This window comes from Lissotriton vulgaris, chromosome 5 (assembly GCF_964263255.1).
Source record: "Lissotriton vulgaris chromosome 5, aLisVul1.2, whole genome shotgun sequence".
NCBI lineage: Eukaryota > Metazoa > Chordata > Amphibia > Caudata > Salamandridae > Lissotriton > Lissotriton vulgaris.
In genome coordinates this window covers 1,938,266,709-1,938,292,980 of record NC_141693.1, presented here as the reverse complement: position 1 = coordinate 1,938,292,980, position 26,272 = coordinate 1,938,266,709, and the positions used below count along the sequence as shown (strand labels likewise).

The 26,272-nt window shown below is 46.9% G+C and overlaps 1 protein-coding gene and 1 pseudogene across 2 annotated transcripts in view; both read right to left on the bottom strand.

Annotated features, from left to right (window-relative positions):
* The window catches only part of PRRT1 (proline rich transmembrane protein 1), a 182,934-nt gene extending 157,437 nt beyond the window's left edge, over positions 1-25,497 (bottom strand). The window contains exon 1 of one of the 2 annotated variants that reach the window (XM_086924595.1): positions 24,739-25,497. In XM_086924595.1, the coding sequence (XP_086780721.1) occupies positions 24,739-24,757 (19 nt within the window). In that variant the 5' untranslated portion in view covers positions 24,758-25,497. The remainder of the gene's footprint in view (positions 1-24,738) is intronic. The other variant, XM_086924594.1, reaches the window with a different exon arrangement.
* Positions 9,792-11,792, bottom strand: LOC147717805 (uncharacterized; annotated as a pseudogene).
* Positions 25,498-26,272: the final 775 nt, after the last annotated feature.

Sequence of the window (26,272 nt, the reverse complement as noted above, 5' to 3'; positions counted from 1 at the left end):
TTGACCTTAGGATGACCCTCCACAGATTTCGGCTTCTTGTGAGGAGGCACAGCAGACTGACCTGGAGATGTCTGTCGAGGCCTTTTAGGAGAGGAGTGGAAACTTCTGAAGGAACACTCACTCTCACCTGAGGAGACTTGGTCCTTGTTCCTCAGTTTCTGGAGCCACAGAAGCAGTCGCCCTTCCCTGTCTTTCAATGTCTTGACCGGGAGAGTGCGACAAATCTTACATTCCTTGGCAGAATGCTGAGGATAGAGGCAGTACAAACAGTCCTCATGCTTGTCCTCTATGTGTAACCTCATTTTACTACATGAGGCACATGGCCTAAAAAGACCTTTTTTAGGAGTAGTAGACATATTAAATACTAATACTCCTTTTCCAACTGAACTTGAAGAAAAAGTAGTCAAAAAACCAAAGATATAGGAAAAAACCTGAGCAGAGCTCAGTGGAGACTCCTCTGCACGACGTGCGGTAGAAAATCTGAGGGACTAGGGCTCCTTCCAGGAAGGTGAGAAGGGTGATGGTAGCTGATTGGCTCCTGGCCAAAGTTTGGTCCTTTTTACATAAGGACCTAGATAGGCTACTAATGTGAGGCCTCTGGCCTAGTACTAAGTATATGTCTATGTGACATTACTATTGTTATTTACCGGGGACTCCTACCCCGACGACGGGGAATGATTCAGGCATGTGAATCTATGAAAGATACCCATAATACTGGATAAGTTGTGTTATTCCTCCAGTGAAGTAGCTCTTAACTGTTCGAGACATTGTTAACACAGACAGGGTATGAAAAACAATGGGAAGTGGCTTTGCATTGTGCAGTCTTGTGACTATAACAACATCGTTGTTTTACGTTGTGAACTGTGACAAGAGCAACAGGAGGAAGTTTACCATAACGAACTCTATGACAAATACAATGAGAAAGGATTTTACATTGTGAATTGTGTGATAAATACAATAGGAAGAGGTTTTACATTGTGAACTTCATGACCAACATTGCAGAATGTGGCTTTACACTGTTTAACACTGAGAGACCTTCTTACACACGTCGAGTTCTGAAGAGGATATAGAGCCTGGCTTCCATTGTGTACATTGAGCTGTGTGTAAATTAAAGTGCTTTATATTTTCAAAAGATCACAGCTTTATTAAGATTCATTGTGTAGTTTGTGGACTCGAGCTTCTAAACCACACCACATCCAAGAGTTAGCCTTCACTGCCCTACCTCACTCCCCTGATGGCCTACTGCTAAATTAGTGTAGAGTCTGGGTCAACAAGTAACTCAGGGCACCAGAAGCAAAAGACTCCATCAGTAACCCTTGACTGCCCTGGGCACAGCCCTGTTTAAACCACTGCCACATGAACTACAATCCAGGGGTATTGGAATTTCTAATTGCCAGAGGAAACCAAGTAACTAACCCTGCTAATATCCATCTTATACAGCACTGCTTGCTTTGTGTGTCAGAGCACGCTCCAACAGTTGCAGTGTTTGTTGCTGATGAAAACCAGTAACAATGACGTAATCATTCTCGTGCTAAAAGCAGCAGCAGGGCTGATATGATGTGGCATAATGCTTTGCGAAATCCCCACTCCTAATGTGGCCGCTGATTATAAAAACTAATAACGTGGTGGCGTAACGAATGGGCTGGTTAGCGATGCCTGCTGCAATAAATAAGACGTTGTGGTGTGCTCTCTGCCTCAGTGGTAAACGTGTTATGTATTTATTTTGACTGCCGCGGGATTCCCCTACAGCCACCATCCATCCATTCTAGTTGGCGATGACAGAATGAGGAACTCCGTGCATGGACGGTGAGTGACTGAGAGCATGATCAGATAAATGAGTGACTACATGGATGGAAGCAGTCAGGAACTTCCAGCTATAAGCCAGGCCTCTTAGCTTTGCTATTTGGAGTCGAGAATCAATGGGAAATCCACCAAAAAATACAGCTGTGGATTTCCTGACAACCCATCTCTTGGTTTCACAGCCCTATTTAGAAGAAACTGTTATTTCCGCTGAGAGCAATACAAAAGGGGCCCCCTGAAAAGGTTATAGGGCAGACTACAGGGGAAAATTACCACATCAACCTTTCATCATACACATTCATCTTCTCATCCAATCACACACAAGCATCCACTTCAACATAAGACACTATATACACATTCCTCAACATAATCCCCAGAGTGACACATGAATAGGATCCTGTGGAGTCTTCTCAGCAAATTGCCAGAGAGTCCAGATCGATGTGGCAGGAATGTATGATGAGAGGTTGATGTGGGGTTTTTATATAAAATGTAGTTATTGATTTATGTATTGTTTAAATGAACTGATAAATCTATGGATCACTTTATCAATCACCTTGGATAAAATGTGTGCTAAGAAAATATAAAAAAGAAAATAAAGATTTTGTACACTTATTATTTGGAGTTGAATCTACCCTGTGGCCTACCCGTCGCATGTTGGTGAGCTCAATGTTGCGTATATAAATCTGCGGACCCTTTATGGGCCATTTTTCTATATGGGTAGAGTGGGCTTGTTCTAATGCAGTAGTGTAATTTCCGCTGAGAGCGCCTCAGCCTTCTCCACTTCTGGCCAGTAAGCAAGCCGCCAGGGATCCACCATCCGCACTGTAGTGGGAAAACACACGTTATTCAGGTCAGTCCTTCTACCGCTGATTTTTTCCCCTCGGGTCTGTTTTCCAGGCAAGGAGGTGAATAGTAGAAGAAGCACCAACCCCACTCGCTGTGTCAAGAACATGGTCTAGTTTTGTATTTTAGAGACAAACCAACACTTTAGAGACTTGTTTGTGAAAAACAAGAAAGTGATGCCCCGTCTGCCATTCCACTGCAGGTGAGCTGGCAGCGAACATTTTCACCAGAAGTGCACCCTTCTCATCATCAGGAGGACTTAGGGAAAACAAACTCCTAGCCATGTGGTTGAGGAGCTTTAAATATGGAGGTTACACTGGGATAATGGAGAAAGGGTCTACGCTGCCCATCCTACCATGGCTGAACAGAGCCCCAAGAACTGAAATTCGAAACATAAGAGTATCTTGAAGCTCAGGGTTCTCAATAGAGTGTTAGGAAAATAAGGCCCCATAAACTTGTACTCACTTACGGTTTAGCACCATAAAGTTAAGATGGAATACGTTTCGTGTCATAGATCAACAACCTAAAGTACTAGGCTCTTTGTTGCTTTTTCGTTATGTTCTACGTGAATAGCGGTATGTTTTTTAAATGTGTACTAAAGAAGTGTTCCTTAACAAAGAAATGTCGCTGGCTAGACAGTCAACTAAAAAAGTTGATAACTGCTTATATATATTTTATCTGAGATAAATAACGAACCAAACTCCCAGAGCAAGTCTTGAGTGCTTGACTACACTGGAAAATCAAAGAAACTGATGGGCTCTTTGCTCATTCATAGCAAGCAACCGGGTCCCCGACCACAGGGGAGTGAGAAACTGTGCACACACTGAAAATGTCCAGTAATTGCCAAGTCGTTGAGGCATGCACAGACACCATTTTTGTCTCTCTTTCTAGTCTCCTGGTTTTCTGTTCTCTCATTTCATACTCTTTTCAGTATCTCCATCTATTTTGTATCTCTCTAGTACTTACTATCATTCACTTGCTGCCTCTACTTCTCTCTTCTCTTCTGGCATTCACTCCTCTTTCATCCCTTTTCCCTTGTCTTCTCTCTGTAGATCCCCATTTCTCTTTCATTCTCGCCTCTTCTCCTGTCTCTTATTCCCCCCCCCCCATCTCCATCTCTTTCTTCATCCCTCACCTTCTGCATGTCTCTTCTTCCATCAACTCTTTCTCTCCCAATTTTTCTGTTCATCTGGCCTTCCCAATGGGCAACCCTTTTCTATTATTTACCTCTACTTCTTCCACCCCATCTCTTTATCCTTATTTATTTTATTTTAAAGGTTTTCTACAGCGCTGGAGAGACCCAGAGGTATCAGAGCGCTTTACAGAAATGTGAGGAGGTACAGTATACAAGAACACTTACTAATAAACATTGCAAAAAGAGTCCATATAACCAAGAAAGCAGATAAATATGAATGGTATTTACAAAAGAAATCAAATTAGTTAACTTGAGAAGTTCGAACTAAGTTTAGGGTAGGTGGGAGAGGGCGAGAGAGAAGGGATGAGAGGGAGACAGAGAGAGTAGGAAAATAGGGGGTTAGAAAATCAGTGGGAGGTCGTGCGTGTGGTTAGAGGTCGTATGTAAATACAGAGAACAGGGAGGGGTAGTGGGGAAAGAGTAGCGAGTGGTCGGGGGCGGGGTTTGGAATGAGAGGGGGGATAGAATTGGAGGGAATGTAGAGAGGACCCTGGCGGGGTGCAGAGCATTAGAACAGAGTCTGAGGTAGGAAAATTAAGGACCCCAGTATTTGTTGAGGAGGTATGTTTTGAGTTCTTTATTTTGAATTGGAGTACCGGGGGTTGCAGCGTAGGTCTTTAGGCAGGAAATTCCAGATGGCGGGAGCGTTTCGAGAGAAGGGGCAAACTTGTGTGCATTTCTTCTTTAACAGGGGGGGATAAGAATGAGGGTGTTGGTGTTTCTCGTCGGTAAGGGCGCAGCCTGCTTTGTGGAATTTGTCTGAGAGGTAGCGTGGTGTATTTTGGTGAAGGGCTATTTATCCTGATGTCTCTCTTTTCACACGTTTTGCTTTCTCTTTTTATTTATTCGAGCTGCTTACAGACGACTTCAACTTTTGGCCAAAATTCATTACCTCCTCATAACGTTTTCATCATGATTAATCACTTATTAAGGCCGCCGTGCCTCACAGATGCACTGCTTGAAGTAAAACTATACAAACAAGCACTGGCGTTGCCAATAGGTTTCGCATTTGGAAAGTTGGAGCTATTGGTTTTGTAAATTACATTTTATATTTATATATAGGTATTGGCATTGTCAATAACAATATATAAATATAAAATGTCATTTACAAAAACAATAACTCCAACTTTCCAAATGCGAAACCTATTGGCAACGCCAGTGCTTGTTTTAACACACAGTCCTTTACCACGAAAATTCGTGGTAAAAGAATGCGTGGTAAAAAAAATCGTGGTTTAGATGAGGTCGTGGTTGCGACCTTGTTGATAGGGAAGTTGTGGTTGGGGAAGTCGTTGTTTAAACATACAACCGGGAACAGCACAGGAGATTGTGAGAAATGGTGTCCAAAACATGAAGCGAAATGGGCCATGACACGCAAGCCTCAGTCAGACCCCAAGCAGTGTTGTGGGAGGGGCATGGGGACAGGAGATTAAGTGAGAAACTGCATCCCAAACAGAAAGTGCCTCTGTGAAATGGTCGCCGACACATGCCTAAGGCAGACGCTAAGCAGTGTTGTGGGATGGGCATGCGGCATGAAGGACAGCACAGGATATTAGGTGAGAAATGGTGTCCCAAACATGAAGTGCCTCTGTGAAATAGGCGCCGACACACACGCTGCAAAGAGATCTGTGTAATTAAAAGATCAGTCGAAAATGTAAGAGTGGCTGGAAAAGTAGTGGTGCTTATTATAATTCAAAGATAATTTTTGCTTTTAGAAAACTGACACAGGTAAGCTTCGCGTGGGAAAGGTTACCTTACAGCCGCGTTCCAACCCGCTAAACAATGCATTTTAAGTATGCCTGTAACTTGCTGGAGGAGAGGGCCAGAGACGCGGTGCCTGTGACTGGAAAGTGATGCCTCCTTTAACAAAGAAAAAAGGGAGTGCGACCCAAAAAAAATACATTAATTAAAGACAGCGGAAAACCATATGTTGCAGCGACAATCCTCAGGGAGGATCTAAATCAACAGAAACAGATCGCGAAATGGGCCATGACACGCAAGCCTGAGTCAGACCCCAAGCAGTGTTGTGGGAGGGGCATGGGGACGGGACAGGAGATTAACCTCATAGATGCTATTAAACATTCCTCCCCAGTGCTGCTCTGTCCATTGGAACTAGTGCTGAATGGACGTCCAATGGTCGTGCGCAGCACTGGGGAGGTAGTGCTGCCGTCGGCCAATGCACCGAGGCAGCACTTAAGGGGTTAAGTCAGAAACTGCATCCCAAACAGAAAGTGCCTCTGTGAAATGGTCGCCGACACATGCCTAAGGCAGACGCTAAGCAGTGTTGTGGGATGGGCATGTGGCATGAAGGACAGCACAGGATATTAGGTGAGAAATGGTATCCCAAACATGAAGTGCCTCTGTGAAATAGGCGCCGACACACACGCTGCAAAGAGATCAGTTTAATTAAAAGATCAGTCGAAAATGTAAGAGTGGCTGGAAAAGTAGTGGTGCTTATTATAATTCAAAGAACATTTTTGCTTTTAGAAAACTGACACAGGTAAGCTTTGCGTGGGAAAGGTTACCTTACAGCCGCGTTCTAACCCGCTAAACAATGCATTTTAAGTATGCCTGTAACTTGCTGGAGGAGAGCGCCAGAGACGCGGTGCCTATGACTGGAAAGTGATGCCTCCTTTAACAAAGAAAAAAGGGAGTGCAACCCAAAAAAAATACATCAATTAAAGACAGCGGAAAAACATATGTAGCAGGGACAGTCCTGAGGGAGGATCTAAATCAACAGAAACAGATCGAGCTAGACAGTCGCGCTGTGAGTAGAGAGAGAAAGAATGAGTGAAAAAAAGCAGGAGAGTAAATGGAAGAGACATAGGACAGGAAAAGCGAGGCATAGAGAGAAAGAGACGACGAGGGAGGGAGAAGCGGAGTGCGAGCGAGGGGAGGAGAAGTGTGGCAGGCAGATGCGCAGAGGGAAGCCGGATGGGGGCGGGAGAGCCTGGTGGGGGGGGGCGGGAATGCGAGCTAGGGGAGGAGAAGTGTGGCAGGGAGATGCGCGTGCTTGTGTGGTCACGTGACCCACTTTTGTGGTCACGTGACTCACATGCACTGTGAGAAAACCGCAGTGGTTTGACGAGTCGATCAAGCCCTTGAATTTTCTCCTATTACATTCGCAAGCGAATGATAATAGGCGAAACCTAAAAACCCTCCCACACCTTCCTGTTTTAGTTGTGTCTCTCAGACACCTAATGGGTAGCTAACAAGTAGCAACTCCAGCTTTGAGAGACGCACACACACACACACAGAGGATCCAACAAGAACCTTTCAAGACTAGTCTTCATTTCTGGTTGGGAATGATCCAGTTGGAGAAAGGCTGCTGGATTTTTGTGATGTTTGGGAGCAAACCATCAGGGACTAATGGGTATTCAGTTTAGTCAAGGGAGGATATGTGCTAGAATTAGTCAAGAAGTCTCCAGATGCTGGTGGCATTCCTACATCAATTCCCAGAGATCCTGTAAAATAAAATGATTTGCAGTCCGGTGTTAAGGCTCTTTTGAAGAAAAGACCAATTAGGTAGTTCCTCCGGCAGTAAGGGGAAAGAGGGTCTGCTTTATCCTTTTTCTAGTACAGAACACCATTGAAGAGTGCAGGCTGGTGCTCGACTTAAGGGGAGTGAATCTGGGTGAAGATCATCCACTTCATGATGCTTTTGTTGCTTTGATGGTAGAAAGCGGATTCCTCTCCGCTATAGATACCTATCTTCATGTCCCTATTTACAATCAGCATCAAAAGTTCCTGCACTTGCAGACAGTTCGCAGACAGTTCTTTACGTTTACAATTTCGGTGCTGCCTTTTGTCCTGGCACCTCAGGTGGGTATGCTGCGTCAGGAGGGCATTACCATTGTTCCGCACCTGGACGGATGCCTGGTAATCTCATCATCTCTAGTGACCAAGACTCAGGTCACAAGAATTCTTGCAGTACTGGAACATCACAGATTTCTCAGCTGTCTCATCTGACACCAGTTTAGGACCAGACTTTCTTTGAAGCAAGATTTCTCAGACTCTCTGAAAAAAAAAATCAATAATTTGACGGAAATCATGGGTCAAGACAATCCAACAGCAGTGACTTGGCTTCAGGTGCAACGCAACCTTGCAGCAGCCACCTTCCTCGTGCCTTGGGCCAGGTTTCTATAATCAAAAAGGAGTGAACCACACCTTTCTCAAAGCCAGAGTCTCACGAGTGTTATCTCTGAAACCATCAATTGCCACCAGAGGTGTATATCATCGCCACTAGGGTGACTTAGTGGGTGGCGTCATCGGGTTACGCGTATGGGTACTCGCTTCTCCAGAAGAGTTACTCCATCTGGAGGGAGAGTGCCTGGTGAAAGACACCAATGGGATCTGTGCAATTATGAAATTACCTCATATACACGAAAAGAGATCCTTTAATATAGAGAGCTGGCATGGGTGTAGGATTACAAACAAGACGTGATGTTGTTCGAACGCATTTCCAATCCTTACCATCAACAGAAGTGGTCAAAATACTTTGGCCAAATATGCCTCTATGGGTCCATTGGCTTCATTAGGACCTTTTTCGATCAGATCTCTTTTTTTTGTGAAGTTGCCAATTGTCAGTAGGGTTAGATAAGTATATTTACTCACAGTCGGTCGTTAAATATTGTATAACGGGTCGTTGTTGCAGGCGTGATAGTAGCCTGCATCTTGGGACAAACACAAGGAGATAATGTACATAAAAACAGGTACATATACTTCCTTTATCTGCAGATATCTCCATCTAATCCTGATGTGTTACTGTTTTTGCATGCAGTACCCTGGCCGTACAAGGTATGCACTGAGGTCGTCTTATGTAGTGACGCATGCATTCCTTTGTATTGAGTGGTCCAGCACCTTGGCTAAAAAATCTGATTTTTGGTACTTGTAAACCGGTTAATTAAAAGGGGTATAGCGATGGCTAAAAGAGGGGTGTTCCCCTGGTGCCTGGAAGGAGGAAGAAAACAAGTTACTTACCTGTAACTTTAGTTCTCCAGTATTGGAATCTTTCATAGATTCAAATGCCTGAATCATTCCCCGTCGTCGAGACGGGAGTCTCCGGTATATAAAAAAGCAGTGCTTAGTAGTATAGCAAACTGAAAAGAGGCCTAGGCCCATTTCCCTTTTGCAACCCATAGCCTTTGTTATGTAAAAAGGCCCAAACTTTTCCCTGAACCAATCAGAGCTCCTCACCCTCTAGAACACTCCTGAGAGAACCTTCTGCCCCTCAGATTGTTCGCACACTTGTGCATATAACACACTTCTTGTGCTGAATCCGAGGTGAGCCTCTCAGGGGAGGAGGGTGGGTGCATGTGAATCTATGAAAGATTCCAATATTGGAGAACTAAAGTTACAGGTAAGTAACTTGTTTTCTTACTCCAGTATTGGAACTTTCATAGATTCACATGCCTGAATCAGAATAGCAAGCAGTGAAAAAACAAAGCACATTTCTCTGATACATTTCATAATCATGCCATACCATTTGAAAATGAAGCATAATATCATATATATATATATATATATATATATACTTATATAAAATGTGACTTTGTAAACAAGAGAAAGTATGGATGGAGGGATGTAAAAAAGGCTCACCGTTACTGGATGATATTCCGCAGTACCGCCTCTCCCACCGCTGCATCCGATTCTGCAGCTGCCTCCAAGCAGTATTGCCTGGTGAAGGTGTGCGTAGATGCCCAGGTCGCTGCTCTGCAGATATCCTGAATTGGCACTCCTCCAAACAGCGCAGTGGATGTGGCCACCACCCTCGTGGAATGGGCACGAACTCGTGCATTCAAAGGCTTTCCAGCAGCTTGATGACAGTGGACAATCGCACTGGAAATCCATCTGGCAATTCCCCTCTTAGACAGCGGGAAACCTTTCCTGGGTGCTCTGAAAGCGACGAACAACTGAGAAGACTTGCGAAACGCCTTCGTTTCTTTCAAGTAAAATTTCATACATCTCTGTCCAGCGAGTGCAATACTCGTTCTGCTGCTGTTGACGGATGAGGAAAGAAACGTTTCAACACCAACGGTTCGTTCAAATGAAAATTAGTTGGCACCTTCGGAATGAACTTCGGGTTTGTCCTGAGAATCATTCTATCTTCCTGAAATTGTAAGAAAGGCTCCTGAATCGTGAGCGCTTGAAGTTCACCTACTCTTCTCGCTGAAGTCAATGCAATGAGAAGAGCCACTTTCCAAGACAAGAACTTCAGGTCTGCCCTGTGTATCGGTTCAAATGGTGGCTTCATCAATTGAGAGAGTACAATATTCAGATTCCATAATGGTGGTGGAGGCTTTACTGGAGGAAAGCCCCTGAATATCCCCTTCAAAAACTGTTTGATAATCCTTGATCACCACAAGGATGGGCCTGACGATGACCTCCTGTAGCGGGATAATGCAGCCAAATGCACCTTGATGGAGGCGTGTGCTAATCCTGACTTTGCCAATAGCAGAATGTAAGGAATAATTTGATGAGGTGCAGCAGTAAAAGGGTGCACATTATGCCTCTTACACCACAGACAAAACCTCTTCCATTTCATCCTGTAGGTTTTGTTGGTACTCTCGGCTCTGGCCTTGGACAGAATCTCTCTACATTCGTGGAGATGTTCAGATGGCTAAACTCACAGTGTTCAGGAGAAAGGCTGCTAATCGCAAGGATTTCGGGTCCGGATGGAGCACATGCCCCTTGGACATTGTCAGAAACTATGGAATTGGACGCAACCGAATTGGACGGTCCTCCAACAGCAGCAGCAGTTCCGTGAACCAGTGTTGTCTGGGCAACCACGGGGCTACTAGGATCAGTCTGCACGGCTCTTTCTTGATCTTCACCAGTATGCGGGGGATAAGAGGAATTGGAGGAAAACCGTAGGCAAAGATGCCGGACCATGCCATGGAAAACGCATTCCTCAAGATCCCTTCTGGGGAAGCCAGCTTGCGAAGTACTGGCTTTTTCTGTTTTCCTTTGTAGCGAAGAGGTCCACTATCAGTGTTCTCCATCTTCGAAAAACTCTGTCCAGGATCCCCTGGTCTAGCTCCCATTCGTGGCAGGACGATTTGAGCCTGCTGAGAGTATCCGCCTTGACGTTTTGATCCCCCGGGAGGTGTTCTGCTGCCAATGATATTCCTTGCTGAAGAGCCCATTCCCATATCTCCTGGGCTTCCTGAGACAGGGAGAGAGATCTCGTTCCCCCTTGCTTGTTCACATAATGCATCGCTGTAGTGTTGTCTGTTCTTACCAACACCGGCGAACCTCTTATCCTTGGTAGAAAAGCCAGCAATGCCAAGCGGATCGCTCTCAGCTCCAGCAGATTTATGTGTAATTGCTGCTCCTGCGCCTTCCAACAACCGCTGACTTGAAGGTCATGAAGGAAAGCTCCCCATCCTTCCAACAACGCATCCGTCGTTACCACTAGAGGAGCCGCTCTTGCCAGAAACGTCAATCCTTGAGACACATTTGCTTTTTGCGTCCACCACTTTGCTGCCTGTACCATCACTGGTGTCACCCCTATTGTATCGTCGAAGGATCCCTCCGCTTGACGCCATTGGAGATCGATCTGCTCTTGCCATGGTCTCATCCTTAGTCTGCAGCAAGGTACCAGGGGAATACAAGATGACATTGTGCCAGCAAGGATTTGTACCTGCAGACTGAAAGAGACTTTCTTTTTACAAAGTCTTGGAAGAGGGACACAATCCTTAGTTGCCTTTCCTCGGAGGGAAACGCCTTGTTGCATTCCGTGTCCAATTTTGCCCCCAGAAATGTGATCACTTTTGCTGGGCGGAGGTTCGACTTTCCCTCGTAGAGAGTCAATCCTAGATTGGCGAATAAGTCTATGCAAGCCTGTGTTGACGCTCTGGCCTGTACCTCTGATGGTGCCTTGACTAACCAGTCGTCGAGTTAAGGAAATATTTGATGATTTTGCTTTCTCAACACAGCCGCCACTGGAGCCAGGCATTTCGTGAAAAGTCTTGGCGCTGACTTCAAGCCGAATGGCAGTACCTTGAATTGGTAATGTCTTCCGGCTACCCAGAACAGAAGGTACTGCCTGTGTGCAGGATGTATCGGCACGTGGAAATACGCGTCTTGTAGGTCCAATGTGGTCATATGATCTCCTGGGTTTAATAACGGAAGGATGTCCTGCAGAGACACCATCCTGAAAGATTGTTTCTTGAGATAAGTGTTTAAGGATCTGAGATCCAGAATGGGGCGCCACTGGAGCTTGTTTTTCTTGATAAGAAAAAACCGGGAGTAAAACCCCTTGTTTTCCTGGGCTTTCGGTACCGGTTCTATTGCTCCCTTTCGGAGCATTTTCCGAATCTCCTGCCGGAGCTGATGCAGATGGTTGGCTCTCTGGTGCATCGGTACCGTACAAGGGGGCGCTTGAAGAAATTCTAGGGTATGTTATGTTATGTTATGTTATTGTTATTTGTTGTGCGCACAGCTACTCCAGCTAAGGAGCGTCCTGGCGCATTGACAAGGAAGGACATAACACAACAGGAACTAACAGAAAACTAGAGGGGGCAACTAAAACAGAAAGGTTTTTATGGCTTTCCGGAAAGCCGTGAGGTCCTCCAGCAGGCGAATTTCAACCGGAAGAGAGTTCCAAGTTGTTGCAGCTTTGACGCTGAAGGAACGTCCCCCCACACAGCAAAGCCTGTATCTAGGAACTACAGCAAAGGCCTGGCCTTGGGAACGGAGGGTGCGTGTAGGGACATAGAAAGAAAGAAAGCTGGACATAATTTCAGGGCCTATACCTCTCAAAATCTTAAAGGTCAGACAAAGGACCTTGAAGAGAATACGCTTCCTCACTGGAAGCCACTGTAAGGAGCGAAGGACACTTGACACCGAGCAAAATCTGGGCAGGCCGACAATCGCTCTGGCCGCAGCATTTTGTACCCGTTGCAGGCGGGTAAGCTCAGCCTGATTGGCCCCGACCAGGAGAGCTAGCGTAATCCAGGCGAGAGATGACAGTGGCCTGGATTACCAGCTGCCTGGTTGGGGCGTCAAGGTATTTGAGGACAGGTCTTAAGCCTCTCAGCAGGCCAAAACAACAAGCAGCTGTTTTTTTGGTGTGTCCTACGAAGGTAAGACCAGCATCCAGCCAGACTCCCAGATTTTTCAACTCCGACACCGGAGTCGGGGTTGGTCCCAACTCTGGCGGCCACCATTGGTCACCCCATAGTTCCACTCCCCTTCCGACAATCATAACCTCTGTCTTAGTAGCATTGAGCTGGAGACAGTTCCCCGCCAACCAGCTAGCCACCGCCTTCAGTCCATCCTGAAACCTGGGGGCATCTTGTTCCGCATCCCCGCTGAGAGTAACAGCCAGCTGTGTGTCGTCGGCATATGAGACCAAGGTTAGGCCCCACTGCCTGGCGACCTCAGCCAGCGGTCTCACGTACAGATTGAACAACGTGGGACTCAGCGAGGATCCCTGCGGAACCCCCATGGCCAGTGGCTGGAAATTGGACTTGAAGGGAGGGATGGCAACACAGAAGGAACGATTGCCGAGGAAGGAGCGGAACCACTGCAGCGCCTGGCCCCCGACACCAATCTCCTCGAGCCGATGCAGAAGGATACTGTGAGAGACCGTGTCAAAGGCGGCGCTGAGGTCTAACAATATCAGCGCCGCCGTCTGACCAGCATCCAACACCGCACGTAGATGTTCTACCATCACGAGGAGAGCGGTCTCCGAGCTGTGCCCAGCACGGAAGCCATTTTGTGTGGGATCAAGGGCGTTGGTCCGGGCGAGATGTTCTGACAGGGCCAAGTTGACATGAGCCTCTGTTATCTTCGCCGGCCAGGGTAGCAGTGAGATGGGACGGTAACTTTCGGGCTTCGATGGGTCCAAGGAGGGCTTCTTGATAATTGGGGACACCACCGCCTGCTTCCACTTAGTTGGAACCACACCCGACTCCAGTGAGAGGTTGACTAGGGAACATACAACAGAACGTCCCATAAAGGCCTGATCTCTAAAAAGAGCAGGTCTTACTGGATCTGATGGAGAATCAGATTTAACTTGCAAAGCAAGTTTGTCAAACCCCTCCGGAGAGAGAGGGGGAAATGAAAGCAGGGTAGTATGACGTAGTGCCCCATTGGAACTTCCCAGGTCAATCCCTGTGCTGGGGAATGCCCGATAGATAGCTTGGACTTTTCCCAGAAAGTAAGAAGCAGGGGATTCGCAGTGGGAAATGGAACCCACAGTCACAGAGGAAGTCCGCTTCGCCAAAAGATCTTTCACGGCCTTGAAGATGGTCTTCGACGGGTTTGAATTGTTACGAATTTCTGCAGCATAAAATGCCGCACGGGCTCGACAAATAGCCCGGTGATAGATCTTGACGGAAGCAGCATACGCAGCTTTTAAATCAGCCTCATACGTCTTCCGCCATGCTCTCTCCGCCCGTCTACAGGCTCCCTTCAAGGCACGTAAGGCGCTGTCATACCAGGGACTCGACTCTCTGGTACTGATTTTACTCGATACGATGGGGATCAGAGTGTCCAGAGCCCTGGTAATCCAAGAGCAAAAATGGTCATAGCCGACCGTATGACCGAATTTAACTATTTTGAGGACCCATTGGTCCGTAGTTATTTTCCGCCAATTGTGAAGATAGTGAGCAATCTTTCCACCCAGGGGAGCATCTAAGAGCCGGAAGATGGAGGTTGTCATTGTCGACGGGTGTTGTCCTTTCCTCGGCCACCCCGTCCTCTTGGAGTTGATTTTGTGTATCCTCCTGATTGACGCTGGCTGTACTGTTGACGGTAAGGCTGCGATGAGGACGGATAAGAAGAATATCTCCTCTGTTGGTATCCTCCTCTATACGAGGACTGTCCTCTACCCCTGGAGCCACGAAAAGGGGTTTTCCTGTATTGCAGAGTTCTTTTGCCGTATCCGTATCCTTCTTGATACTCTGCAGAGTATCATCAATATACTTTCCAAATAACTCTTCTCCATTGAAAGGGAGGTCTAAAATTTTGTTTTGCACCACCGGCCTAAACGCTGAGGCTCGCAGCCATCCCTGCCTGCGTAGGACCGCCGCTCCTCCCAAGGAACTAAACGCCGTGGTCGCTATAGCCATAGCGCAGTTTATGACTTTGGCCGAAGTCTTCTCCTTTTCCATGAGAATCTTCTTCGCCTCCTGCTTCTCTGGTTCCGGCACCTGGTTGATGTATGGAGACAGGTCACACCACATCTGCCTGTCGTACCTTCCCAAGATAGCGAGGGCATTAGCAGCTCTCACTTACAGAGCCGACATTAAGGAAAACCTTTTTCCAGCATTATCCAACCTTCTGCCCTCTTTATCTGGAGGTGCTGCAATCGGAGCAGATGGGTTCCTGGATTTCTGTTGTGCCGCCTGTGTAATAACAGAATCCGGTTTGGGATGACCCAAAAGGCAAGTAGGAGCATCAATAGGCGTCTTATAATTCTTATCTAGTCTGGCCAGAACCGGCGTTACCGTCGCTGGCGTCTCCATGACCTTTAATCCTTCCTTCCAAATATGGGACACTATAGGCAGGGATCGCACGGATTTCCGATACGAGTCCTTGAAGTCATATAAAAAACATTCCGTCTTCTCTTCTATCATGGTCAGTGCAAATCTCTTAGTGGCCCTTTCCATCAAATTATGAAATCCACCAATGTCCTCCGGTGGAGAATCTACCGGTCTCTGTGGAGGAGTAGATGGTGAGGGGGTGAAATAGTCATGCCATTCTGCACTTGTGTCCGCAATTTCCCCATCCTCATGATCGTCATCCGAGGAATCGTGGTGTGCCGTCGGTGGTGGAGACCTAGCTGTAGGTTCCGGCAAAATCTCTCTCCTACGAACCGGTGTCCCTGGTACCGATTGTGGACGTGGAGTAACCTCTGGGGCCTGTTGAGCGACTGGAGTCGCTGGTATCTCTTCCTATAATCCTCCAACATGCCCTGGAGATCCTTCAACAAAGAGGATGGCACACTTGTCATCTCCTCACGTTGCTGTTGGCGATATTGGTGCTGTTCCTTGGGTTGTTCCTGATGACCCCCATATTCCTCCTCAGAATCCTCTTCCTGGTACTTGACCTGCAATTGCGAAGGGCTACTGGCAATTCCATACTCGTAATCTTCCTCTTCTGAATCTTCCTCTTCCAGCAGGTGAGACGGCAACAATGGGGAGACCTTGCTTGGAGATGTAACCTCTGGTGCTATAGGTTTTTTCCGAGGCACCAACCTTTTTTCTGGTGTTTTTTCCCTCGTCGACGAGCCCGTCGACGAGATTCCCATCGCCGTCGTCGACCAAGTCATCGTCGTCGACGTCGACGTTGTCTTCGTCGACGTCCTCGTCCTCATCGACGCTGCCGTCGTCGACACAGTCCTCGTCGACGCCGCCGTTGACGCGACCGTCGACACGGTCTTCGTCGACGTCCTCGCTGCCGTCAACACTGCCTTCGTCTACACAGTCCTCGTCGACGCCGCCGTCGTCGACGCCGCCGTTGACGGTGAAACCGTCGACGCTGTTTTCTCACCAGCTTAAGCATTATCTTTCTTCGTCAACGACAGAGGTCTTTTTGTCGTCGTCGATGATCCCTTTTTTGTCGCTGGTCCCGCCGACGGTGCTGAAACAGTACCCTTCTCCTCAGAAGGCGTAGAAGAAGACCGTTTGATGGTAATCTTGATTTTCTGAGGTGATTGTGGTGGATCTGAGGCGGATTTCACTATTTTCACCTCACCAGCAGAACCCTTCTTCCCCTTAGCTGAGACTGAAGGGGATTTTGAGGGACTGCGCCCTGAAGACCCTGGAGTGGTCTTTTTTGGGGCCACCTCAGGTCTTTCCCCTGAGGAATGTGTCTGAGGAGATCTACTTCTCTTCTGAGATCTCTTAGACGCCACAGATTCCTCTTCACTCTCACTTGAGAGGATCTCCTTCCTGGCCTTAACCTTCTGAAGCCAGATCAGAAGCCTTCCCTCACAATCTCTCAAGGTCTTATTTGAAAAGGTACGACATACCTTACAATCTGCTGCCTTATGGTCTGGATAGAGGCAGTAGATGCAGTCCTTGTGAGGGTCATCTGTATAAAGCCTCTTCTTAGAGCAGGTGGAACAAGCTCTAAATAATCCTTTCTTCTCTTTCTCAGACATGGTAGATGAAAAACCTCAAATCTAGTCAAAATACTGTAAAAGTAAAGAGTTTGAGCAGGGATCAAAGGAGCTCAAAGGAGACGAGCGGTAGAACAATCTGAGGGGCAGAAGGTTCTCTCAGGAGTGTTCTAGAGGGTGAGGAGCTCTGATTGGTTCAGGAAAAAGTTTGGGCCTTTTTTACATAACAAAGGCTATGGGTTGCAAAAGGGAAATGGGCCTAGGCCTCTTTTCAGTTTGCTATACTACTAAGCACTGCTTTTTTATATACCGGAGACTCCCGTCTCGACGACTGGGAATGATTCAGGCATGTGAATCTATGAAAGTTCCAATACTGAAGTAAACATGGTTTAGAAGTGATGTCATCCACCGAGCTAATGTACCTTATATTATAAGTCCCCAAAAGTATTCGCGTGAAGAAGACAGGCATCCTATTTCCATGTCCAGCCGTCCATACTGTGCAAGTAAACAATAAGTATTCTGTACGTTCTTTTATATGGACATTATCTTGTGATCTCAAGCTCGAGGGGGTGTGCAGCAGTTAAAAGTTGTTCACTTTTGCCATGTGCCCTTTGTATAGCTCTTTGGAGGGTAAGTGGGCTTAGGAAGGCTCTAAGTGGCGCTATGTCATGTGCCTGCAGTAGAGTCCCAGTAAGGCTCACTGTGTCTCATTCAGGTTTAAAAGTAAATGTGACACTGTGCTTAATTTGGCTGTAATTATACTGAAACGACCTCAGTTTCTGGTCTATATACATACTTTTTTTAAGGCATAAGTAATATAAAGATAAATGGAAAGTACCTGATTGTATGGAAACTAGCGCCTCATTGGTTTCGCATGAGGGCAGAGATACTAGTAACTGCTGACTGGAATGACATACAGGAAATATTTAGGTTGTGCGATGCTGTGGCTAAGTGCATCTTACATGATCAAATAAGTTTAAAACTGTTTTTGTTTTAAAGGATGGAGCCGCATGCTCATGACTTACTTAGTGTTGTACGAGTCTCCGGGTGGTACGCCTGCGGAGTCCTTCCCGTCTTGAATGTTGGCGGCTATCTGTCTGAACCCGATACAAGTAGGTAGGTGTGTGTTGCTAATGCTTCAGTATTGGTTTCAGGTGCGTTGTATGTTTTGGGGGAAAACGGGGCAAGTCTTTTAGAGTGGGTTATAATGACGCAGATAGTGTCCGCGTTGTGTATCTGGCTAGGGAATAGACAAACCGAAAGCATGATCACAGCTGTTTTCCAACTCAGTCTTATTTATATGGCAACGTGCTGGAAAAAATCTTGATAATTAATTACGCCTAAAAAAAACACCTAATAAACAAATGTTTAATAGAAAAGATGATAACTACTTTTGCTTAATGAAAACGTGGCATCAAAAAACGGATTTCGTTATGTTTAGGAAATGTATAAAGCGCTCGTATACCAACGGTCTCTTGGGGCAACAGGTGACAGATGCATATTCATGTCAGGTTATGCATCTACTTTGAGGAGAGTAACTGGATCTATATATAAATGTGTGCCGGGGTTGATTGCATGGCGTCTGCTATTGCCTGATGCTTCTTGTTGAGATGTGAAGCATCAGGCAATAGCAGACAGGGTTCAGATTATGAGGCAGTTTTTGTGAGGCTATTATTTCAGTGCTAGCTATGGGTAACGGGATATTGTCCTATAGGCCTGTATGGAAAGTTATAAGACGATAAAACCATCTTTGTTCCGTTTGGAAGAAGACTCTCTCTTCGTTCTTGTCGGTTTCATCTAGTGTCTCCAGGACGACCCGTTCCAATTCCTTTTCTGTGTGTTCATTTGTGAGGAAGTGAGGACTTACTCGTGTTGCTATCTTACAGCACCCTGATGTTGCTGCGATGTTCCCCTATGCAGATTTTGATCTTACTACACGTCATGCCTTTGTATTTCAGGTGGCAAGGATATGTGATCATATAGAGGACATGTATTGTGTTGCAATTAGTGTGCCTCCTCAATACTCACTTTAAGCTGGTATCGAGCTTGAGGGATTTTGTTAAATTAGTCAGGTGGCACACAGAACAGGAGCCACATGGGTAATGACTGGTAACTGGCTGGAGGACCCAAGCCATAGATACAGTATTATTGATTTTTGCGCTCTGGTCGGTTGTCTATGCACTAGGTAGATTTGGATGGGCCTGGTTGCACCTGAACAAGGTTGTTATGTTACATATGTTATGTTACATAAATTTGTAATGCGCACTGCTGCCCCAGCTAAGGGGCGTCCAGGCGCACGGCAGGTAAAAATGCAACACCACAAGAAACAGAACAGAAGGGAGAAAAGTGAATTTATTAAAATAAAACGGTTTTCAAGGCTTTACGAAAGACTAGCAGATCATCTAACAGTCGCAACTCTACAGGAAGGGAGTTCCAGAGCTCGGCTGCTCTGACCCGGAAGGAACGGCCACCAACCCGACACAGCCTGTAACGGGGAACCACAGTAAGTGCCTGACCCAAGGATCTCAGGGGCCGAGTAGGCACATACCATGACAGAAGGTCCGCAAGAATGTTGTAAGGCACATTCTGGCTCAATGGCCCAGTTATCTCATGTTTTTTTTCATTGACGATTTCAATGACAGCAAACATAAAAAGGAACTTTCTTTGTGGACGCCGTCATCAGACATAAAAAGGAACTTTCTTGGTGGACGTTGTCATCAAACATCCTTAGAGGAGTTCAGCTGTTATCTCAGCCACTGCTCATACTGAAGACCAATGCCAGTGCAGCACGATGAAGGGCCTGGATAGGGTCTCAGCAGGCCCAGGGACAATGGTCAGAGATCCAGTAGTTAAAATCTTCAACATGGAGGGAACTGGAGGCGATTCACTTGGCACTTCTGGCATTTGCTCATATTTTGGTGGACAAAAATGTTCTCATTAGAATGAACAACAACATGGACAAGTCCTATCTTAACACGGAGGGGCCAGGAGGTCTCCAGCATTGTTGAGGAACTCTGTTGAGATCTTTTTGTAGGCTCAGGACAAGATCTTAGATCTGAAGGCTTTTACATTCAGGAGAAATTGAATATCAGGGCAGACAGGTTGAGCAGGGAAGTCAGGAAAGTTCTTCTTCCCAAGATTTCTGTCTAAGCACGCACGCATTTTCTAGGAACTGCTACAGGTAGGGTCTTCCAGTGGCAGATATGTTTGCATCAGGGCTGAATAGCCTGCTTCATGTATTCTGTTCAAGGGTGAGGGCGGAAAAATCTTGGGCAATGGCCTTTTGGGACGTTTGCCAGATGAAGGACTCATACCTCCCAGACACTCCTTTCACTTTTCAGATTTCTGATCAGGTTGAGGTGGGAGACGTCTGTAGTGATCCTGATCCATGGCCTTGCTCTGCTTGGTACGATCTTATCATGACAGTGAAGTCAGTGAGGAGTTTCTTCGTTCTGTAGTCCCGTCTCCCCTAGCGTTTTCCTGTCTTCAGACAAAGACCTTGAGAACATTCAGGCTGAAGGCTAGGAGGTTGAGAGGGAAAGGCTAATCTAAAAGGGGGGTTTGGAGAAGGTGGCTTCCACTGTTCATGCTCTAGGAGGGCTTACATGCTTTCTGCCTATGAAAGGCCTTGTTCCATAGATACTGTGTGTCCAAACACTTGATTCTTCTGTGGATCGAGCTGTATACAGTGTTGGATTTCCTGCAGTACACATTTGCTCTAAGGTTGACGGTTTATAGCCTTAAAACATAATGGGTTGCCATCAGGCGTTTCGAAAACCGTGGTGGAATCTTATGGATGAGGAAGGTCTCATTCAGAGGTTATTCAAAGTGTTTCTTAATCTAAGGCCTTTGTCTAGACCAGTTTATCCTTCTTGGGCTCTCTCTCTAGTCCTTAATGTATTGAAACAATCTCCCTTGTAACTTCTTGAGAAGCATAAGCTTAGGTTGCTTATCTTGAAGCTTTCTTCCTGATAGTGATTATTTCAGAGAGAAAACTAGGGAGGTTGTGCTCCTTATCAGTGAGACCAGTGATTTAAATGGGCTGGTACTGTCCGGTACGGAGTACCAGCACTTTTTTATTTTGAGAGTGAGAGTACCGGCACTTCTCAAGAGAAATGCAATACTTTTGATTGGAGATTACCGGCACTTCTCAGAAACAAGCAGGAACTCTGGTACAGAGTACCTGTACTTCTATTTTTTCATTTCAAGCACTGAGTGAGGATGTTCGAAGACAGTGTGGTACTTTGTACTGGCCCATCTTCTATGCCCAAAGTAAATTCCGTTTTTCAGAGGGAATAAGACGTGAGTCTCCCAGTATTTTAAGATAATCCTGAGGTAGCGGAGTTGCACTCGTTAGATGTAAAACGTGCAATTCTCATTTATCTTGAAAAAGTCTGAGTTGCTTCTTCTTTGTTACTTTTTGTCCAGTCAGGAAAGGATGTAAGTCTTCCATTTAGACTCTCAGTAGTGTGTCTGTTCCTTAATAACTTTGGCTTATAAAGAGGCAGGGATGCCTTGTCCAGCTGGGGTGAAAGAAGGGCTTTAAGTGGGCCGAATCTCACCGGTGCTGAGCTCTGGCAGTTTTTTAAAGTGGGCTTCGAAACGGGTCCCTATCGGGCTCTGTTTTGAGCCCAGGGCCAGGCGGTCCGTTTTTTTCCAGACTGCAGTAACAGCAGGCACATTGATGTGCGATACCCACTGCTCACTAGTGGAGAAGTTACAGCATGACGTCATGCCAGGTGAGCGTTGTAGGGGAAGTGAAATCCTTTAAAGAGAGTCATTTTCTCTCTAGATTTCTCCTTCTCTTTTTGAAGCTCAGGAGCAGCAACATTGTTGTGGTGTCACTAGGGCTTTAAGTGGAAGCTTTTTCAATATTATATTCAAGCCATAGTTGCTGCTTATTTATCTTATGCAACTAACAACTATTAACAAATCCAATTTTCCTGACTTGTTGTAAGTATGATGTTACTTGTATCATATATCTGGATAGAATGACAGACACAGCAAAATACAAGTCAGGCGGCACACTTTAATAAGCACAGGTTTTTAGCTTACGTGTTTTTAAGCCAAGCCCTTAATTATACATTGGCCAGGCCCCTTTGAGAGACCCCTCGGTTTTTCCATCCCACTTAAAGCCCTGGGTAATAGGTAGATGCACTAGGCTATGTCTACTTCCCTCGCAGAGTCACAGGGAGTGACACTGACAGTAATTTGCTGGGCTACCATGTTGTCCAATATCTCTACTTTCTTCGGACAATAGAGGGTAATGCATGAAATTGCTCCAATGGAAGTTTTGGGGGTCAAAGGTACTGTCTTCTAAGAGGCAATAGAGGAGGATCTGATTCCAAATTAATAAAACTGAGTCGTACATGAAAATTCAATTGTCTAGATCTTTGTCATTACTTTTTACATCTCAATATGTAATTAAGCATAGTGAAAATGTCAACAAAAACAGGTAGGGGTTGGGGTGGAAGGGGTTTTTGTACAGTTTTACTTCAAAAAATGTGGCTGTGAGGAGCGGCAGCTTCAATATGTAATTAATCATTGTGAAAATATACTAGCCAAATACTGGTAAATAATTGGATCATGTCCTAACATCAGAGGGAGGCTTTTAGTGTCTATTTTAGCAGTTATACAGTTTGAATTGTGTTTCTCCCAAGGTGAACACAAATAACCCCAAACCAATTTTGGCCTGGTAGGCCTCATCGATCAGGAATAGCTCAAGTCATACTGCAAGTGAGCTCGAAACCGACGCGTCTCGCTGAGGAAAACACAAAGCCAACCACAAAGATAATATGTTTGGATATACTGGGCTGATGTATAAACAAACACGCACAAATGTTCAGATAATATTTGATCCCAATCTGTGACACCTGCCTCTTTCTGGGCCCCATGTTTTTTAAAGACTGCAGTGCTTTAACAGGCCACAGAGTGACACAGCACAGTCCGAATGCATTTGTGCATGCCTGTAATTCTGTGAATTAACGCATCAAAACAAGACTTATTGGCTTTGTCAGTGCTTGTTTTCCCCCCCCTGTCAATCTTTCGCTCTCTCCTCCCTTTCTCTTTCCTCCACTCCGGTCTCATTCCAAGAGTACATCTTTAGACAACATACACAATTAAATGCGAAAACTCGCCTCTAGGGAAAGCTCGGTGAGCGGGGCCGTATTCCGCTTCCAGCCTTCTCTGAAATGCTGCTGGTCCCAGTCCCTTCCCACCTCTAGGAACTGATGTATTAGACGCGTAGTCAACATCGCATCCCTAACAGCTCTTCTCTTCCGCATGTACAGGTTATCTTTCGGGAAGGGAGTCGAACCCTCTCTACTCCCAAAACCTGGACACTGCCGGGGCGCTATTTTAATGGACATGAAGCAGAAAAGGCGTAAGGCTCTTTTAGGGGGCAGGACAGCGATACGTATCTATTGCCCACCACGAAGCAAAATCGGCTAGCCCCCTTAGAACATGAACAACGCTATATCTTAGACTCTCGAGGGGGGGATCTATGTGTGCCATCTTTACCGCGCACAACGCACCCCAATTCTAACATCATGGTGTCTCGTTACTGGCTCGACGTCGATTTGGAGAATATCTCCTAACCAAGGAACACAAAAATAATATGCAAAATGGGCATCTCTGGCCTCTCCTCCCCGCCCGGGGGATCAATAACATCCGCGAGGGGGGAAGGGGGGGCGGTGATGACGTGAGTAGAAGGAGGGCTCTGGAGTGACAAAAGGATGTGCTGTGACAATGTGTCCAATACACAGCAATTTAACTGGGCAGGACGGGTGTGTGGAGGGCTCTCGGGACCATGTCAAATGGACAGAGGACTTATATTGGGAAAGAACGGACACCCCCGTCCATGTTCCAGAGAAATAATCGACTCGACAACCGCCCCCCCCCCGCTCTCCCCCAAAATAATGTACGCGCAGGCGAAGGAACATGACGGTGGCCTCCCTGGGGATATACAGCCCTCAATTCAAACAGCAACATCGCCACCACCCCAGTGCGATGCTGTCACCACTCCCCCCTACCAGTGGCCTGCTGCGTCTTCACAATGTAACCCCTCCGATCACATCTGTACCCCCCCCCCAAATAATAATAACGGAGACTTGCGAAAGATAAGCCTGCGCCCATATGCTTTGATACCACCATCAAAGGACACCGACCCCCTCTTTCACATGCATGCCGGTAAAAATATACGCCTCCCCCCAAAGCATCGTGTGCGGGAGCACCCCTAATGCTAGGAAACACCCCCTCCAGCTCCCGAGACACCTCGATTATAACACCTCCTGATGTTATGATCGCCCCTCCCCCACTGCCGAGACACCCGAGATTTTACTCTTCTAAACGCGCAGTAGCACCTATGATGTTAAGACGCTGAGATAGCACTGACGTTAAGTCACCTTCCCCCGGTGAAGCGCCCCTGTTATTACGACCTCCACTCCATGATCCAAGATCCTTCTGCTACATTTTAAGACCCCCCCCCCCTTGATAAGATATCCCCGATCATGTTCCCCGCCTTGCCCCTAGCTCTTGAGGCTACACCCCCCCCCCCCCCCTTACCGCTGAGACACCCCTGATGTCAAAACCCACTTCTGATGTGGAGACAACCCTGATGTTAAAAGCATTCCCCCAATACCCCCGCTAAGACCTCCCTGCAAGTAAGACTCCCCCACCGCGCTCCTGAAACACCCCCGATGTGACATCCGTCTGACACCTCCCTCCCTCCCCCCGCTGCACCCCGATATTGAGACCCTTTCCCTATCTTCTGAGACCCCAGTGATGTTACGGATCTCCCACTCCGGTTAAGCTTCTGAGATGTCCCCGTTACCTGTTTTCTCCGCAGACATGGCGGGGGGAGGGCGGGTGGCGGTATCCGCGGTGGCCGGAGCGGAGCCGGGACGAGGGGAGCCAGCGTTTATCGGGGGGCGGCGACCAAGGGGGGCGTGCTCGGTGCAGCCTGCGCCGCGGCCCCCTCCAGTACCCCCGTCAGCCCCTCGCCACTCTCCACCGGCAGCAGGGTCTCTCTCCGTCCTCTCTGACAACGGTCCTTCTGGCGGTAACGTGTATCCGTTAGGGACGACGCTATCTGCGGCTCGCACTGGAAGCCCCCTCGGTCCTGCACCGTCAGTCCTGGCACGGGTGCAGTGCAGCCTTGGTCCCGTCTATCCCTCGCGCCAGCGGGGTGCCCGCAGGGTCGGGATAGGACGTACGTATCGTTTGTCGTTTGCAGGGTACACCTTGTAAGGCTGGCACCGAAAGTATCTATCGTTGGCACCGGCGGTACCCTGCAGGGTTATGATCGTTTATCGTGTAAGATACCCTCAGGCGTTGCTACCGCGGTGCCGTCTATCTTTGCACTGGGGCGCCGGAGGTATCCTCTCGCGGTAACACTCTGGCATCCTCTGGCGCGGGTACTGATAACCCGCCAGTACTTGCAGCTTCAGGTACCCTGTGTTCTTGGAATTGGAGGTAGCGCCTATTCGTGATGCTGGAGTATCATCCTCTCTCCTTACCCTCTAGCGCTAGGACTGAGGGACTATTTTTCACTAGCACCAGAAGAAGCCTCCCCTAGCGCTGGTATCTGGGTACCGAAGTCGATTCGAACTGACGATACCCTAAGAGGCAGGTTTTGCGGTACCGGTGTCGCTTGCACTGCGGGAGCCCTCAGTCGATAGTACTGAAGGACACTGACAGGTTTACGCCGTGGTAACCTCTAGCTATGCGCCTCTGGCTCTAAGCAGAGCTGGTGGCTGTGTCGCTCTTTTTCTTGGGTGTGGTACTTCTAACAGCGGTACCATCCTTCCTCAAAGTACTATGGTTTGTACCGGGGGTACTCGCTGTAGTGGGGGGATGGCGGTGTCCTCTATCATTTGAACTCTAGTTACTCTCTAATGGTCGTATTGTTTATGCCTACCTCCTTCTATACGTGGTGCCTTCAATGTTAGTATCCAAGATATCTACAGACGGTACTCCTCATTCGGTTCTTACTGATCTACCATAGTAGATGTCCCCGTGCCATAGGTAGGACCGTACCTTCTATGGTGCGTCTTACAGATACCATCTATTTATTTCATCTATCTCTATTCATGGTCCCTCAGCCTTTTGTATTGTGGTTTCTTCTGCTTGTATCCTCGTATTACAAATACCATTTATGGGTATTCATGGTGACTCTACCGTTCATACGGCAGATTTTACTGCTAGTAACCTCGTATTACAAAGATCACATCCACTTTATTCACAGTAATATACCATTTGAAGGGAAGAATTTACTGCCAATAATCTCGTATTACTAATACCATCTGCGTTTAATGACTGGACCATTTGTACAGAAGTTCTTATTGATAGTAACCTCGCATTATAAA